The sequence below is a fragment of the Neltuma alba genome, unplaced genomic scaffold, assembly GCF_004799145.2.
Source record: "Neltuma alba isolate B1F8T4 unplaced genomic scaffold, ASM479914v2 tig00002688_pilon, whole genome shotgun sequence".
Taxonomy (NCBI): Eukaryota; Viridiplantae; Streptophyta; class Magnoliopsida; order Fabales; family Fabaceae; genus Neltuma; species Neltuma alba.
In genome coordinates this window covers 19657-35345 of record NW_021632969.1, presented here as the reverse complement: position 1 = coordinate 35345, position 15689 = coordinate 19657, and the positions used below count along the sequence as shown (strand labels likewise).

The 15689-nt window shown below is 30.3% G+C and overlaps 2 protein-coding genes across 2 annotated transcripts; one reads left to right on the top strand and one right to left on the bottom strand.

Moving 5' to 3' along the window:
- Nucleotides 1-234: 234 nt before the first annotated feature.
- On the bottom strand, nucleotides 235-4985 carry LOC114735497 (outer envelope pore protein 24, chloroplastic-like). Its single transcript, XM_028923197.1, has 4 exons — nucleotides 4782-4985; nucleotides 1438-1806; nucleotides 502-576; nucleotides 235-394 (listed from the first exon to the last, which is right to left on the bottom strand). Exons 1-4 carry the CDS (start codon nucleotides 4983-4985, stop codon nucleotides 314-316), a joined length of 729 nt encoding a protein of 242 aa, XP_028779030.1. The 3' UTR covers nucleotides 235-313.
- A 7905-nt stretch (nucleotides 4986-12890) lies between these two features.
- LOC114735486 (probably inactive receptor-like protein kinase At5g41680) lies at nucleotides 12891-15377 on the top strand. The gene is made up of 3 exons (XM_028923188.1): nucleotides 12891-12969; nucleotides 13319-14125; nucleotides 14505-15377. The coding sequence occupies exons 1-3, from the start codon at nucleotides 12906-12908 to the stop codon at nucleotides 15167-15169; spliced, it is 1536 nt and encodes a 511-aa protein (XP_028779021.1). The 5' UTR covers nucleotides 12891-12905; the 3' UTR covers nucleotides 15170-15377.
- The last annotated feature ends 312 nt before the right edge of the window (nucleotides 15378-15689 follow it).

Sequence of the window (15689 nt, the reverse complement as noted above, 5' to 3'; positions counted from 1 at the left end):
TACAAACTAACTTATTTATAAAAGTCATTCCAAACATAAATCACATTATCTAATCTAAAAAATCGCTAAAAAAAAGATTTTGAAAATTGAAAAATTACATACAGGAGCCCGTTCACAAAAATTGTTATCATTTGCTCATCAATTGTTATCAAAACCCACATTAATATTGTAATGGGTCCCTATTTGCAATTTTTCTATTTCCAATGTCTTTTTGTGCAATTTTTTTTATCTAATCTAACTTTTACTCAATCTTACTTTTTTAAAAATCAGATTAAAAATAAGTTATTTTTTATACCATCAATCCAAATGAGCTCTATATCTCCAAATGGAAAGTGGTTTTGGCACTAACATTGGGAACTCTCGATTTCTCCCCCAAGTTTAAAGATGCATTGATCTGAAACACAAAAGCCCAATAATTGAGAAGTCAAAAGAAAAAATAGTGCAAAAATGTTTGTTCCAAAATCATTAAATAATAAACGGGAGAAATCACTATTAATTCACCTCGAAACTTCCATGGGGCTTTGAAGCCAGCAACCATTTCAACCCAAGGATCTTGCTCGATGTGTGGTACGAAGTCTTTTAATTTGAAACACAAATGACAAAAATAATTTAATAAGTCAAATAGTTCATATATATTATTGTCCGAGACATTATTAAAAAAATACTTTGTTTCCTAAATTTATAATCTTTTTATTATAGTGGATCTCTAAAGTTTGATAGAATTTTGATTTTGATCCCACTACTTTCATTTCAAATCGTAGTTTTTGCTCTCTAAAGTTTCATAAAGGCTTGATCTTAGTTAATGCTATTAAGTATGAGAATCAAAATCAAAACTCATTAAAATTATATGGACAAAAATCTAAACTTGTCCATATGATCCCATTCTTTTAATGAGTCTTTACTTTTGCCCTTACACTTTATAAAATTAAAAAATCAAATTGAAAACTCCTATAAAATCATATAACTAAAAACATACCTTTACCTAATTATGAAAAAGAAGCAGACAGATTATTTTTGATTTAAACTCTATCCTAAATATCCTTAAATCACATAAAACAAGGAGAAAAGTAGTTTCGTTATTCCAACAAATTAAAACAAACAAATAATAAAAGAATACTATTTCTGATCCTTATTATAAGAGTTACTTTGAAATTTAATTTGATCTTAAATATAGGATCCTAATTCACTTTGTCTCTTATATTTATTTATTTTCTGCAAAGTAGTCATTGTAGCAGTTACACATGTCAAATGTCTCATCAAATAATAGTTCTAGCTAATATATATGATTAGAAAGGATGTTTTAAGAAAGATAATACCTATTTATGATAAATAACTAACTTAATAAACTTTTTTAATTTACTTAAATTAATTAATTAGCTCTTATATTAAGGATGCAAATTAGTACACATGCACATATATATACACGCGCGCACTTACCTTGAAAGTACCGTTGTGCTTTGAAGCAAGCGCCCACCCAAGGCCCAGATTGTTGTCTGATGCCTTGTAGGATGCTTCAAGCGTGTGAATATCAAGAAGTTTCTGAGAAACTGCAAGATCCCAAGAATCGCTAATCACTTCGTATGAAGAGCTCACTTTGGTGAGTCCCTTGTGATTGTAAGTGTACTTCAACTTGTACTTATTGTTATTTTTGGAGCCCAGCGTGCAATCTGCGGAAACCTTATTATCTTCATCCAATTCCAATGTTCCTTGTAAATCTGTGCCTTTTTTGCACCATTCATGTCCGTATGTAAGTTTCAATGGCTTCTCTAAAACACTAATTGTGTTCATGAACTTGAAATGACAATCCTGCATGCAGAGGCCGATAAAGAAACCATATTCAGCGTAGAAGAAATTAATCCTATAGAGGCTATATGAGAGACACCCCGCATCTTTTAAATTGTTTTTTTAAAAGAAGACCAATAAAATACCATTGAAAAGGGACTGTAATAAGAAAAATCCTAAATTGGTCACTTGTACCAAAAAGGCATTTCAAAATGTTGGTGCATTTAAAATTTTACCCCTTGCTTTTAGGGGGAAAAAAACTCTCATATGAAATACTTTTCCAATTTTAAATATAAGACCCATTTTATAGTGCAAATTACACTATAAAATGAGTCTTATATTTAGGACCGGAAGAGTACCAAGTATTGGCCAACCACTAGTCAATGGTCTAACCAATGAACCATCAAAGCTCTTTTTAATATAATGCAAAATTGTAAAAGTAATATGGTGTGGTAAATTATTAAAAATTATTTACCCCACTATTAGCGGCATTGACAACACTTTCACCAAGTTTTACTATTCGTTAACACCCTTTACAATTACTTTTTTAAATTCAACACTTTGAAAGGGTCCTCTTAATTTATGATACTACTAACGGTATTGTTAACATTTTTACTGAATTTCACAACTTTGTTAACATCATCGACTAGATGTTTTTATAATTCCAACTCTTGAAAAAAAGATCAAAATAAAGGGCCTTGTTAAAAATCATTTACCACACTACTAATAGCACTGTCAACAATTTTACCGAGTTTCATTATTTCATTAACGCTATTTACATCAACTTTTTTTAAAAACAATTTTCATACTTGAAAAATCAATTAAAACTAAGGGCCCTATACTACTAACAGCATGAACTACATTATTACCGAGTTTTACTATTTCATCAGCGCCATTTACAACAATTTTTTTTTTATAATTTCAAAACATGACCATTTACCCACATTTCTAGAGGTAATCCCATCCTTTATGAAATTAAATTTAGGCCCCGCGTATTGCGTTGTTGTCACCACAAATGATTAGAAAAAAGGGGTTCAATACTACTTTCAGTCCTCAAAATTTGATTTTATTTTGATTTTAGTCTTTAAAATTTGAAATCAGTAGTTTTTGTTGTTAAAATTTGATCTCACATTTAGTTTTGGTCACTGAAATTTTAAACTAGTGGTTTTAATTTTTAAAATTTGATTTTATGTTGGTCCTTTAAGATTGTTGGCCCTTAAAACAAGGATCAAAATCAAACTAAAGTTAAATTTCACAGATCAAAACCATTTGTTTCAAATTTCAGGAACTAAAAGGGTGTTTGGATGAAACCAAACTGTGATTTGGAAAATAGATCCTGGAAAATTGATTCTGGAGATAATAGATTTTGTGAAAAAGTGATTTTGAGAAATGAGAGTGTTTGGATGGTTGTTATCAGAAGCACTTTTTATATATACAAATTACTAAAAAAAGTATAAGTTAATATGATAATTACATAAAAGATAGATTTTATGATATATTTTAATTTAAAGGAATAAAATTGTTAATAATATATTTTTTACCAATATAATTAATAATACATAAGATAATATAATTAATATGTGTATATATACTTATAAGATATAAGATTAAATATCTTTATAAAAAATAATTGAGGGGTATTAAAGTCATATTATTGTTGAGATCTATTTTGACAGACACAGTCATATTCTCCAATTTGAGCCAGAAGCAAAATAAATTCACTTCTCTTGAAACTATGGTTTTCTGCTCCATAATTGATGCTGTTTGGGTAACATCCCGTCGAAACTATGGTTTTGCCTCCCAAATCATAATTTTGGGGGATACCCAAACAGGCCCTAAAATTATTTGTTTTTAAGTTTCAGGAGCAAAAACCGAAATGAAGTTAAGTTTTAGGGACAAAAAATTATACTAATCCAAAAAAAATATGAATTAGAAAATATGAGCTCAAATTTTATGGCAGATATGAGAGTGGCTGCTCATTGCATATACTCTTATTGTCCTATTTAAAAATTATTTCCAACATGTTTCAATCAATAAAAACCTTAAACTTAATTTTTTTATCAAAATTTTTTTACATTTTATTAACTTTACTTTAAAATTTAATAACTTTCTAATATTATTTCTATTTTGTATACATCATACTCCATGAGAAACAAATTTAAAACAATAAAAAATAAAAGATAAAATTGTACATTATATAAAAAATTTCATGATGTGAGTGATAAATATAATTAAAAAATTCTTTCTTTCTATGCTTTGTGAATAGAACTAGAGGAAGATGGTAAAAAGATGGTAAAAAGATGGGTTTCTGTATGATTTATACTTCATCTGTCCTTTTTGATATGATCTAATAATGTATAAAAATATTGTTTTAAAAAAATCATATTATATATATAATAATTAACTAATTTATTTAATTTTCTCGTCTTTGCTACTAGCTAGTCAAGTCATAATTCATTATCTAAAGCATCCGTATAATTTGAATTAGTAAAATTGGTCAAAAAGCCATATCCATCACTTCTCAATAAATCACTGTCAACAAAATGTCTAAACAGAGAGCAAACTGAAACACTCTGTTTTTCAAAATAAAACATTTAAAATTAACATTTTTTCCTTTTATGGGGTAAAATACATGTAACAATCTGCACATGTCATTGAAGCTACCAGAAAATATGCTCAAATTTAGTGAAAATTATATATATATGTGTGTATGTATATCATTTCCGGTTTTTAGTATAAAAACCAGATAACTATTTGAGCACATTAAAAAATTAAATTGGTTATTTATAACAAATATATATTGATTTTTTTAAATTATCTTATTTAATCATATACAGTAGAATTAGCTTCTGGTGAAAACCTCTTGTATATTTTGAAAAAAATATTATAAATTTAGAAGATAAAATGAATTGAGATCTTGTATTTAAAACCAAATTCAACTCCTAATTAATTTTTATATTTAGAACTGGAGATATTATATATATACACACAGTACATACCCGTTTCAGAACATGGTAGTCAACGACAAAGGCGTCAGGTTTCTCGAGAGCCAGAACCACTCCTTCTAAACAGGGACCTTTGCTTAAGATAGAGGCATCTGTAACTGTTGCTCGAAGCTTGACGTCTCCGGCAGGGACGGTGACCGTCGCTTTGGCGGTCGGAGATTTGCCTCTTTCAAGATTCGAATCCAGAGCCACCTTCATTGTAAGCAACGGAGAAGAAGATCAGATGAAGCAGCAGCGAGTATGGGAATTAGGACAGACAGTTCTGTGATGAATTTATATATATATATTTAAATAAATCATAAAAATACCTTGCTTGCTTGCGGAAAAGAATTAGAAGGCTAAGCAGGACAAAAGGAATAATATTTATTTCAAGTTGTTTATGTTGATGAGGTGAAGTTTTTTTTTTTTTTGGATGAATGATTAGGTGAAGTTCTTTAATTACATATAACCATATGTTCTATTTTTAAAATATTAGTATTTAATAGTATTAAATTATAAATTCACATGAAAAAAAAGAACACATGACGATCTGTTATAAGAGAACTTGATATAATACATATAAGTAATTTGGTCAAGTCTTTCTCTAAAAAAAATAATACCCCACTTTTCTTTTCTTTTTCTTTTGGGTCTTTTGGATTCAAACTGTATGATGATTTTTCTTTAAACGGTCAGAATTTTGAAGCTTGAACTTGAAGGACATAAAAGCGACAAAGCATTTTTTTAAGTTTGAACAAGAAGGGTCTTGTTGCTTCATATTTCTGGACTTTTTCTTTTTTTTTTTGGGGGGCCTTTATATGTGGTTTCTCTCTTCGGACTCTTTAGTAAAGAAATAATTATTTATCAGATATCAAAATCAATATTAAGAAATAGGAAAAATGGCAAATAAAAACCCTCCAATATATGAAATTGTGATATGGGACCCTTAATTTGGAAACTAGCAAATAAAGACCCAGTTCTATATAGTAATTATGAAATCTTGATGAAATGTCTGAAATGCCCTTCGGTCAAATGACAAGTTGACTATAAGAAATGACAAGTTCACTTTAGCGAATGACAACTTCAGTAGACTAAATCACAACTTGACTAAGGGTATATTAAATGACAAGTTGACTATGGAAAATGACAAGTTCACTTTAGCAAATGATAACTTTAATAGATCAAATCACAACTTGGATGAGGGACATTTCAGACATTTTACCAAGATTTCATATTTGCAATATGGGACCGAGTCTTTATTTGTTATTTTTCAAATTAAGGGTCCCAAATCATAATTTTATATATTGGGAGGTCTTTATTTGCCATTTTTCCTAAGAAATAACAATAAGAATAATCCTTTTTAGAAGCAAAAATATATTTTGGTCATCTAATTTTATAAAACAATTTCATCTTAGTCCTTAATTTTGTAAAGTGTTTTTTCAATCCTCTAATTCTAACACCATTAATGGTTTTTATTAAAAAAATGTCACTATTAAAATTTTAAATATTAATAAAATATTATCAAATCTTCATATATTATGTTTATTATTTAAAAATAATAATAACTAGCATAAACAATAATCATTTGTGATTAATAGTGTTGAGGTTAAATAACTGAAAAGATATTTTACAAAGGGAAAATGGCCAAAAAAACCCCCAATATATAAAATTGTGATTTGGGACCCTCAATTTGGAAAATGACAAATAAAAACCCAGTCTCATATTTTAAATATGAAATCTTGGTGAAATATCTAAAATGCCCCTCGACCAATTGATGAGTTGACTATGGGAAATGACAAGTTCACTTTAGTGAATGACAACTTCAATAGACCAAATCACAACTTGACTGAGGAACATTTCAGACATTTCACTAAGATTTCATATTTGCAATATGAGACGGGGTTTTTATTTGCCATTTTCCAAATTAAAGGTCTCAAATTGCAATTTCATATATTGAGAGTCTTTATTTGCCATTTTCCTTTTATAAAATTAAAGGATTATATTGAAATTTTGTATAAAATTAGATGACTAAATATACACTTTCATAGTTGATGAATTAGTAAATTTTTAAATTAGATAATTTATCATTATTGTTTTTTTAAATAAAAACTAGGTTAAATTATTTATTTTTGCTAAAAATAGTTTAAATGAGTTAAGTCCCAGGAGTTCACATGACCAAGGCATGCTTCTAGGTTTAAAAAATGTTCATAAAAGTACTTACAGATGACTCACTAACAAAGTCCTCATACAAATATACTATTTTTAAAATATTAGTATTTAATACTATTTAATTATAAATCCACATAAAAAAAAGTACACATGGCTATTTGTGATAGGAGAACTTGATATATAATGAATATAAGCAATTAGATCTAAGTCTTTTTCTAAAAGAAAAGATTACCCCGCTTTTCTTTTCTTTTCTTTTCTTTTCTTTTTCTTTTTCTTTTGGGTCTTTTGGGTTCAAATTGTCTGATGATTTTTCTTTAAACCATCAGAATTTTGAAGTTTGGACTTAAAGGACGTAAAAGCAACAAAGCATTTTTGAAGTTTGAACATGAAGGGTCTTGTTGCTTCATAGTTCTGGACTTCATAATGTTTTTTCGGCACTTTATATGTGGTTTCTCTCTTCGGACTCTTTAGTAAAGAAATAATTACTTATCAGATATAACAATAAGAATCACCCTTTTTAATAGCAAAAAATATATTTTTAGTCATTTAATTTTATAAAAAAATTTCATCTTAATCCTTAATTTCGTGAGGTGTTTTTTTTTCAATCCTCTAATTCTAATTAACACCATTAATGGTTTTTATTTAAAAAATATCACTATTAAAATTTTAAATATTAATAAAATATTATCAAATGTTCATATATTATGTTTATTATTTGAAAATAATAATAACTAGTATAAACATCATTTGTGGTTAATAGTGTTGGGGTTAAATGACTAAAAAGAGACTTTATAAAATAAAAGGATTAGATTGAAATTTTGTATAAAATTAGATGACTAAATATACACTTTCAAAGTTGATGAATTAGTAAAATTTTAAATTAGATAATATATCATTATTGTTTTTTTTAAAAAAATAGGTTAATGATGATGCCTCTATCATTAAAGCACTCAATTAAATTAGGTTCCAATTAATTTGTAGTTTAGGATCAATCTAGGTCCATTACTTCCAAGGAGCAAGTTATGGGTTTCTTTATTTAAAAATTTAGGTGATGAAAAATGCAATAAATTGGATCTAAACTAAAATGCAAAATTCTAATTTTAAATGCAAAATACAAATGTCCTAAAATCTATATGAAAATTAAATTAAACTAAATGAATGCAAATGCAATTTTTTGGGGGGATTTTTTTAGAAAGAAAAATTAAAATGATAAATAAATAAAATTAACTAGGTAAAATTGAGAAGTTTCTCTTTAGGTACGGTAGAGGGAGCAACTTAAGATTCGCATGGATTTAACCTTCATAACCTTAATCAGTTAATTAGACCAAAGGGAAGTGATAAGAGAGTGAAATTAATAAGTCTAATTACCTATTTGAAATAAAAGGAATCCTCAATTTCAAAAATCCTTAAACCATTAGAGAACTCATAATGATATAAGATTGGTTAATTAAACTCATTAAGACCAATGGCAAACAATTCAAATTAATTCTAGAAATTATGTTTAGGATTATCCAATTAAACCATTAGATAATTTACCAACTTAATTAAACAATGAAGAGGCAAAAGAACCCAATTTTGCAATTCAAACCACATTGATAATTAAATCCATAATAAAAACTTAATTATAAATTCAATTAACAACACAAAGGTTTATAAACATATATTCCAGCAAGTGTCTTAACACAAATAAAAACCAAATATCAATCTAATCTAAGCATAAAGATGACAATCTAGAATTAAATTGTCTCAGAAAAATACAACTCAAAATTATTTAAAACTAAATAATTTCAAATCTTTGAATTAAAAATATAAATGGAACATCACTCCCTTGTGATCTTCAAGTGTTAGCCTAAGGCTTAAGTCTCATTCATGCTTCTTCCAAGTTATCTCCCTAACAAGCTTAAGCTTCCACCTCTCAAGTTGTCTCCCTAACAACCTTAAGCTTCCATCAACATATCTCCTCCTCCAAGCTTCTTGCTTCAATTCACAGACATGTGACACAGGGTGGATGATTCAAGTTATGGGTGAAGTACGCGTGGAGCAATATAATTGATGAGAATGGACGTTGCTGTGTGACTATGGAATGGAATGAAAGAATTATGAGAGGGCGTGAGACTAGAGGGACAGTGGTGAAGGAAGAGATTTGACGTTGGATGATGCCCGTGGGTGTGAATGGAGAAGGAAAAGTGATATTAGGCGTGAATCCTGGCTCTCAAATAAGAGAAATATTTTAAAGGGAGAAAAGAAAATTTTCTGGATCCAAAGCTTAAGCCCGTTAATTTAATTAATTTAATTGACCCACTTAATATTAGCCATTAGATTATACTTGAATTACAAAAAATAATCTTACATCATTGGATTTCCTATATGCTATTTCTTGACCTATAAGAATTTAAATGCATCCATTAATGTAGATTATATCCAAACATAATATAATATATATCAAAATTAAATATTAGATATGCATAAAAATAAGGCTAGAAATTGCAAAACTCTCCAAAAATCAATTTTTCTAAAAATATGAGAATTGTTTCCAAAGAAATCGGAAAAATTTATTCCAAGCTGAAAATAGGAAATTACAAAATATTGATATTTTCAATCAAAACCTCAATTTTTATGAAAAATCCAAAAATCAACTAATTAATTCAATAATGCATAAAAATCTATTTGAGCTCAAAATTATCATTTAAATCATAAATTAATGTGGGATAAAATATATAAAAATTGAGCTTTATCAATTAATTTATTTATTTTTGCTAAAAAAAAGTTTATGTCAGTTAGGTCCCAGGAGTTCATCAGACCAAGGCATGCCTCTAGGTTTATATAATGCTTATAGAGTTACTAACGGATTACTCACTAATAAGGTTATTATATCAGTAACAAGATTTAAACTCATGACTATGTGATTATGAACTAATATTTTATTAAGTGGACTGGGTCTTGTTGACAACTAGGTCAATTTATTCACAAGATCAAATGATACAGAATAAACTTTGCCATACTGCATCACACCAGACAAAACTCAGTGCAAACGAGGCCCAAATTGTATTAAAACATTAAACTAAACTAAACGCACTATAGTTCGAAGTTCGAACGTCCACAATAAAGGGCACCTGCATTTAAGGCTTCACAGTGCCCCGAAAATTGTCTTTAATAGGAGAGAGCATATACTAATTAAAGAAAAGAGGCCCAAGCAATCTTAATTATAATTTTTTTTGTGAAATATTAAAATTACCCTTAATAAAAGTCATTAGTTAGAGGAGTTCAATTAATTAATTAATTAATTACAATGTCTCAAGTTTTTTTCCTAAATATCTAAGCATTAGATATTAAAAATGTTAAGTAGAGTAAATAGATATTAAAAATGTTTGGTGGGAGGGGTTTAGAAATAATTTTCTTAGGGGTATAAGATGAAAATTTCTTATATAAATCTCTGGCCAATCTTTCTATAAAAGATATCTTTTGTTAACATCAAGTATATTGGCACCGGATAAAAAAATGATAACCTCCCTTTATCGTGGTTTAGTTCCGGAAATAAAATCTACAAAGAATTACACTATTTATAAGTTATGAATAATATGCATGGATTATTCATACCGGCTAAATTAATCTCTATGGCGAGACATTGATCATTATTAAACCAAATAAATTGTAGTGCAACTTACTTATACATTTACAATTTAGTTCATATGAATGAAGCATGAATTAGGATGCTTATGGGTTGAATAAGAAACCTAATCTTAAAACCTTGGGTGGACCAGCCCATCACAACACAACCTTCTCAGCTATGTATGTATGCGTGCATGTGTAGTGGGAAAATGAAGAGGATATGTTAGAAAAATAAAATAAAAGAGAGGAGAGAACACGTATTGAGTTTAATTAGTCTAGGTTGGATCATCGAAACTTTACAGGTTGGGTAATTAACGCTCATACAAAGTTTAGACTACTAGGATCTAAACTGGGGTGACACAATAAGTACGCACAAAGAAAGGCGAGGAATAATTGAAGGAGACACTTTCAGTTTACCATGTCAGAACCACAAAATACAAGGAAGATGTAACTTCTGATATATTTTAGGAAACTTCCTTCAACATATTTCACACGCTATGAGGAATATTCCTTTCTTCCCTCCCTAAACTAACAACCTCGCAATAAATATGATATTGAGCAATAATTAAATTCTGGTTTAATCTATGTTTTTTTTAATTAGAAAAATTCTAATTAAAATAAACCGACCTATCAACCTATCAAGAGCAGAAAGCAACTCCAACAGGGTGAAACTCACTGCTTTGTGTTCAACAGGTTACCCAATAATGGAGCACTACCACGACAAAAATCTAAGAGATTTTTGCAATCATTATAAGTAGCTTATAAGATGAAATAGCTTATAAGAGCAACAGGCTCGTTTGGAATAGCTTGTAAGTGGTTTTTCAATCGTGATTTATAGAATACGATATAAATATGTGAGAGGAATTTTGTCTCGGCTTACATGAAATGTGTTTATAAATGATTCCAATCATGATAGCAAATAAGGATGTTGTTTACTCTTGAACATACATCTATTTTTAAAAAAAACAGTCTTGACTGATCGCGACTTCCAATGACTCATCAGCCGTTCCTTATAGAGTTCATTCCACCCAATCTGTTCATCAAATAATTTATATATATATATATATATATATATATTGCAATTAGATAATATAGTAAGTTGGGTTGCACATGGGTTTAGCTGGGCAGAGCTAGATCCTTACCTGATGTCCAACCCAAACACTACCCTACCTTGCCCTGCTTGATAAAAGATTAAGTAATTTTGGGCAGAGCTAGGCTAGGCAAGGTAAGCGTCTTTGCCCAAATGGTAACATCTTGTTCATATTATGTAAAGACCTCCATAGCCGAACTCAATATTTTGGACTTAAGTATATTTTATAATTCCACAACTTAAAATATTTTAAGAGAAGAAATGTAAACATTATACTACAAATCCACATATTTATCTTTCACTCCATATCCCCTAGTAAGTTATAATTACAAGATCAAACACAACTTGATATTTTTCTACACAAATCCATGATCAAATATGTCAACAATTTAAGTCGTGAAATATTTAATTCATATATATTTAATACAATTACATATAATGAATATATGCATACTATATATTAAATTGAATTGTATATATAAACTTTGAGTAGGGCCAAATGGACAAAGTGGCATACCTTGCTCGATGACTTGACATTTGGCCCACCTGAAGATGCCCAGCTATTTTTCAGGCTGTTTTTTCGGGACAAGACTGAGCATAATTTTAATAGACTTAGGTGGGTATTATGGGTTTTTAGGCTTCATGAACACCTATATATGTGTGTGCAGGTTAATAACGTAAATAGTTAAGAATTCAAAAGAAAACCTTCAAATTAACCCAAGTTTCCCTTCAACTCACTCAAAGCCTTGTTTGGTTCATATTTTCCCCTCCAGAATGATATGCTTGTGTGCTAGTCTTACTGTATAAGGACGGCGTGCTACTTGGTGCTTGCTTACAAGGTCTCAGAGCGCCATTCATATCAATTTTACCGCAGATCCCAAAAGCCCAAAAAAAAAAAAAAGAGTACTTACACACATAGAGAAAGAAAGAAAGAACAAACGAAAGCCTATCCTTGGTGTTAATGAAAAGTTAGACACCTCTTGAGAGCTTCACAAGTCGTATCTAAAAGCCAAGTGTTTTTCAGATGTGGCCCAATGAGCTTCACTCAAAGTTCTGAAACATTCTTTATTTTGGAATGTTTCATATGGACAATGAAGACGTATATAGTGATAATAACAAGAGGAATATGATAATCAAACATTGTAATCTATGAAAAAACTTTTGTCCTTATCCAACTGCATAAAGAAAGAAGCCAGCAGGAGGAGTGTATGATTCCAGTTTTTGACTCGTGAAGAAATTTGTTATGAAAAAAGAAGGAACCCCACTAGCAGAAAATGGAGAAAAGCCTGGCTTATTGCATTCTTCTTCTTCTTCCTCTCTTTATCATCGTTTTTGCAGGTGAGTTCTCAGAATCTGAATTTTTCTTCAGTTTTATCAGAGTTAATGATCCTCAAAATGCACTTAACATGAACTAAGTGGGTTTTTCATTACATCCATGCTTGCTTGATCTCAATTTTATCATAAGATGAAACTCATATGCTTCCAGTATCATAGAAATAAGCCTTCACAACATGAACCTCGATCTATGGCATATTATATGTCTGATGGTCCCACATTGAGTGATTAGAGAATAAATCACAACTCTATAACTGGTCAATCACTTCAAAAGAGCTTAAGCTATTTTGGTGCGAGTGACTAGCCTTTAAATGTGATTAATGCAAACTCTAATATGGCAAAATCAATGCAGATTCCTCTTGTCGGCTTCAATATCTGGAAAGTGTTCCTGACTCAGTTTTGCGCTGCACAAGGTTGGTGCATCTAAATCTAAGGAGCAATCAGTTGAGTGGGAGGGTACCTAATAAAGTCTTAAAAAAATTGAGATATCTCAGAACATTGGACTTCTCTAACAATGATTTTTCTGAGGATTCAAGACTACCAAAGAGGAATACTTTTAAAAGTGAAGGGTCAAGGTTAAGGAAACTGATGCAAGATACATCAGAATCAACTCCTCCTGCCAACAGTGAATCTGGCAGTTCCAGCAACAAATGGTATACGGATTGGAAAAAACTAACACCAATACTGGGTGGTGTTGGACTGTTAGTGTTGGCTGTTTTCTTTTTGTTGAAGAAGGGACCTAAGTTAAACGAAGAGATGGAGAAGATGAAAACCCATGGAGAATCTTCGGCATCCTTGCCGAAAAAAGACATTATAGAAGATGTGAAGCTGAAGAAGAGAGATTCAGAGCTTGTGTTCTTTGTTGAAGAGCATGAAAGGTTCACACTGGAGGACTTACTTCAAGCCACGGCCGACATAAGAAGTGAAAGCTTTTGCAGCAGCATGTACAAGGTAATACTGAAGAATAATATGCATTATGCAGTAAAAAGGCTAAAGAATTTGCAGGTATCCCCTGATGAATTTGGAAAAACATTAAGGAACGTAAGTAACTTGAAACACCCAAACATTCTTCCCCTTGTTGGCTATCGCTCTACCAGTGAAGAAAAACTCCTAATTTACAAATATCAAAGCAATGGAAGTCTGCTATGCCTTCTAAAAGGTAAGTTGAATTAATTAATTTCAGTTTTTCAAGTGTCTGCTCAAACATATTTACATGTGCATTTTAAGTTCTCACTTTTCCTCAATTTGGTCCTTCAAATAGTACTTTATCTTCAATATCATTCTCATGTTAAAGATAGCATGACTATCATGGAAGCATATCATAATTAAGCACCTTAAAGCATATAGTACTTTGATTAGTTTGGTGTTCTAGTAACTTTTCATGACATGTTAATGCCAATAATTCATTAGTTTAAAACCGAAGGTAAAAAATTAGTAGAGAATTATCAGATCTCAGACAGACAATTATTACATATACTTCAGAAATCTATTATTCATTTGCTCAGCGTAAAAATATATTTTTCCTCCTATTGCTACAGAATACATGCAAGGTAAAAAAGAATTCCCATGGAAACTGAGACTGTCTATAGCAGCTAGAATTGCAAGGGGTTTAGGGTTCATACATCAGAAGACAGAAGGAAGAGAGATTATTCCTCATGGGAACCTCAAGCTGTCAAATATCCTTCTTAATGAACACAATGAACCTCTGATAAGTGAGCATGGAATATCAAAATTCTTACACCCTAACAGATCATTCTTCTTTTCCTCTCATGCATACACTGCTCCAGAAAATAGTTTGACAGAGAAAAGTGATGTTTATAGCTTCGGTGTGATTCTCCTCGAACTACTAACAGGAAAAAGCATAGAAATAAACAACATAGACCTACCAAGATGGGCCCAATTTATGGTGAGGGAGGAATGGACAGGAGAGCTGTTTGATAAGGTAGTTAAAGAAACTGAATATGAATGGGCATTTCCCACGCTGAACATTGCCCTTTCGTGCGTGTCACGTCTTCCTAGAGATCGACCAACCATGGAAGAAGTTTTGGAGAGGATAGAAAAAATCATGCAGGAGTATGAACATATTGAGATGATGCCGGATGAACATGGTTTAACATGTTACAACAATGGAAGCCAACAAGTTTGTTGTTCACTGCACAACATCATACCAGAAACTTGGGATTCTCCTGGATCAAATTACTGATTCTATGCATTAGTACGTCTGTTGTCTCATTCAGAGATGAAGAGTGAGAGTACAGCAATTACAAACATAACCATTATTCCTCTTATCTATATGAAAAGTAGTGGCATCATCTAGCATATGAACATGGGATACATTGTTATATATCAGATGTTTGCGAGTTAAGAAGGCTGTCTTCTGTAATTATCAAAATAAGGATCAAAGTTCTTTTCAATGGTTTGATACTCTTATTGCAACTCTGTAACCACTAATTTGTAAGTTAATTTTATCTATTTATGAAAGAAAAAGGAACATTTAACTTTGTTAAAGATACCATGATTTCTCATGATTTGATACTTACATTCTCTAATTTGCAAGTGAGATTCGTCTACTTATGAAGGAAGAGGAATAGTTTTTATGACTTCTAGTGTTTTGATACTCATGTTCCTTGACTTTTAACTTCGTAACCATCAATTGCAATTGAAGTTCATCTATTTGTAAAGGAAAATGGACACTTTAACTTGTAAGAAATATTATATCTTCT

Bases quoted from the DNA above. Each gene is read 5' to 3' on its own strand.
- LOC114735497 (XM_028923197.1), bottom strand. From the start codon at position 4,985: ATGAAGGTGGCTCTGGATTCGAATCTTGAAAGAGGCAAATCTCCGACC. The intron at 577-1,437 runs GTAAGTGCGCGC...TCAAATTAAAAG, and splicing joins AGCACAACGGTACTTTCAAG to ACTTCGTACCACACATCGAG. The intron at 395-501 runs GTGAATTAATAG...TTTGTGTTTCAG, and splicing joins AGCCCCATGGAAGTTTCGAG to ATCAATGCATCTTTAAACTT.
- LOC114735486 (XM_028923188.1), top strand. From the start codon at position 12,906: ATGGAGAAAAGCCTGGCTTATTGCATTCTTCTTCTTCTTCCTCTCTTT. The intron at 12,970-13,318 runs GTGAGTTCTCAG...AAATCAATGCAG, and splicing joins CTTTATCATCGTTTTTGCAG to ATTCCTCTTGTCGGCTTCAA. The intron at 14,126-14,504 runs GTAAGTTGAATT...CTATTGCTACAG, and splicing joins TCTGCTATGCCTTCTAAAAG to AATACATGCAAGGTAAAAAA.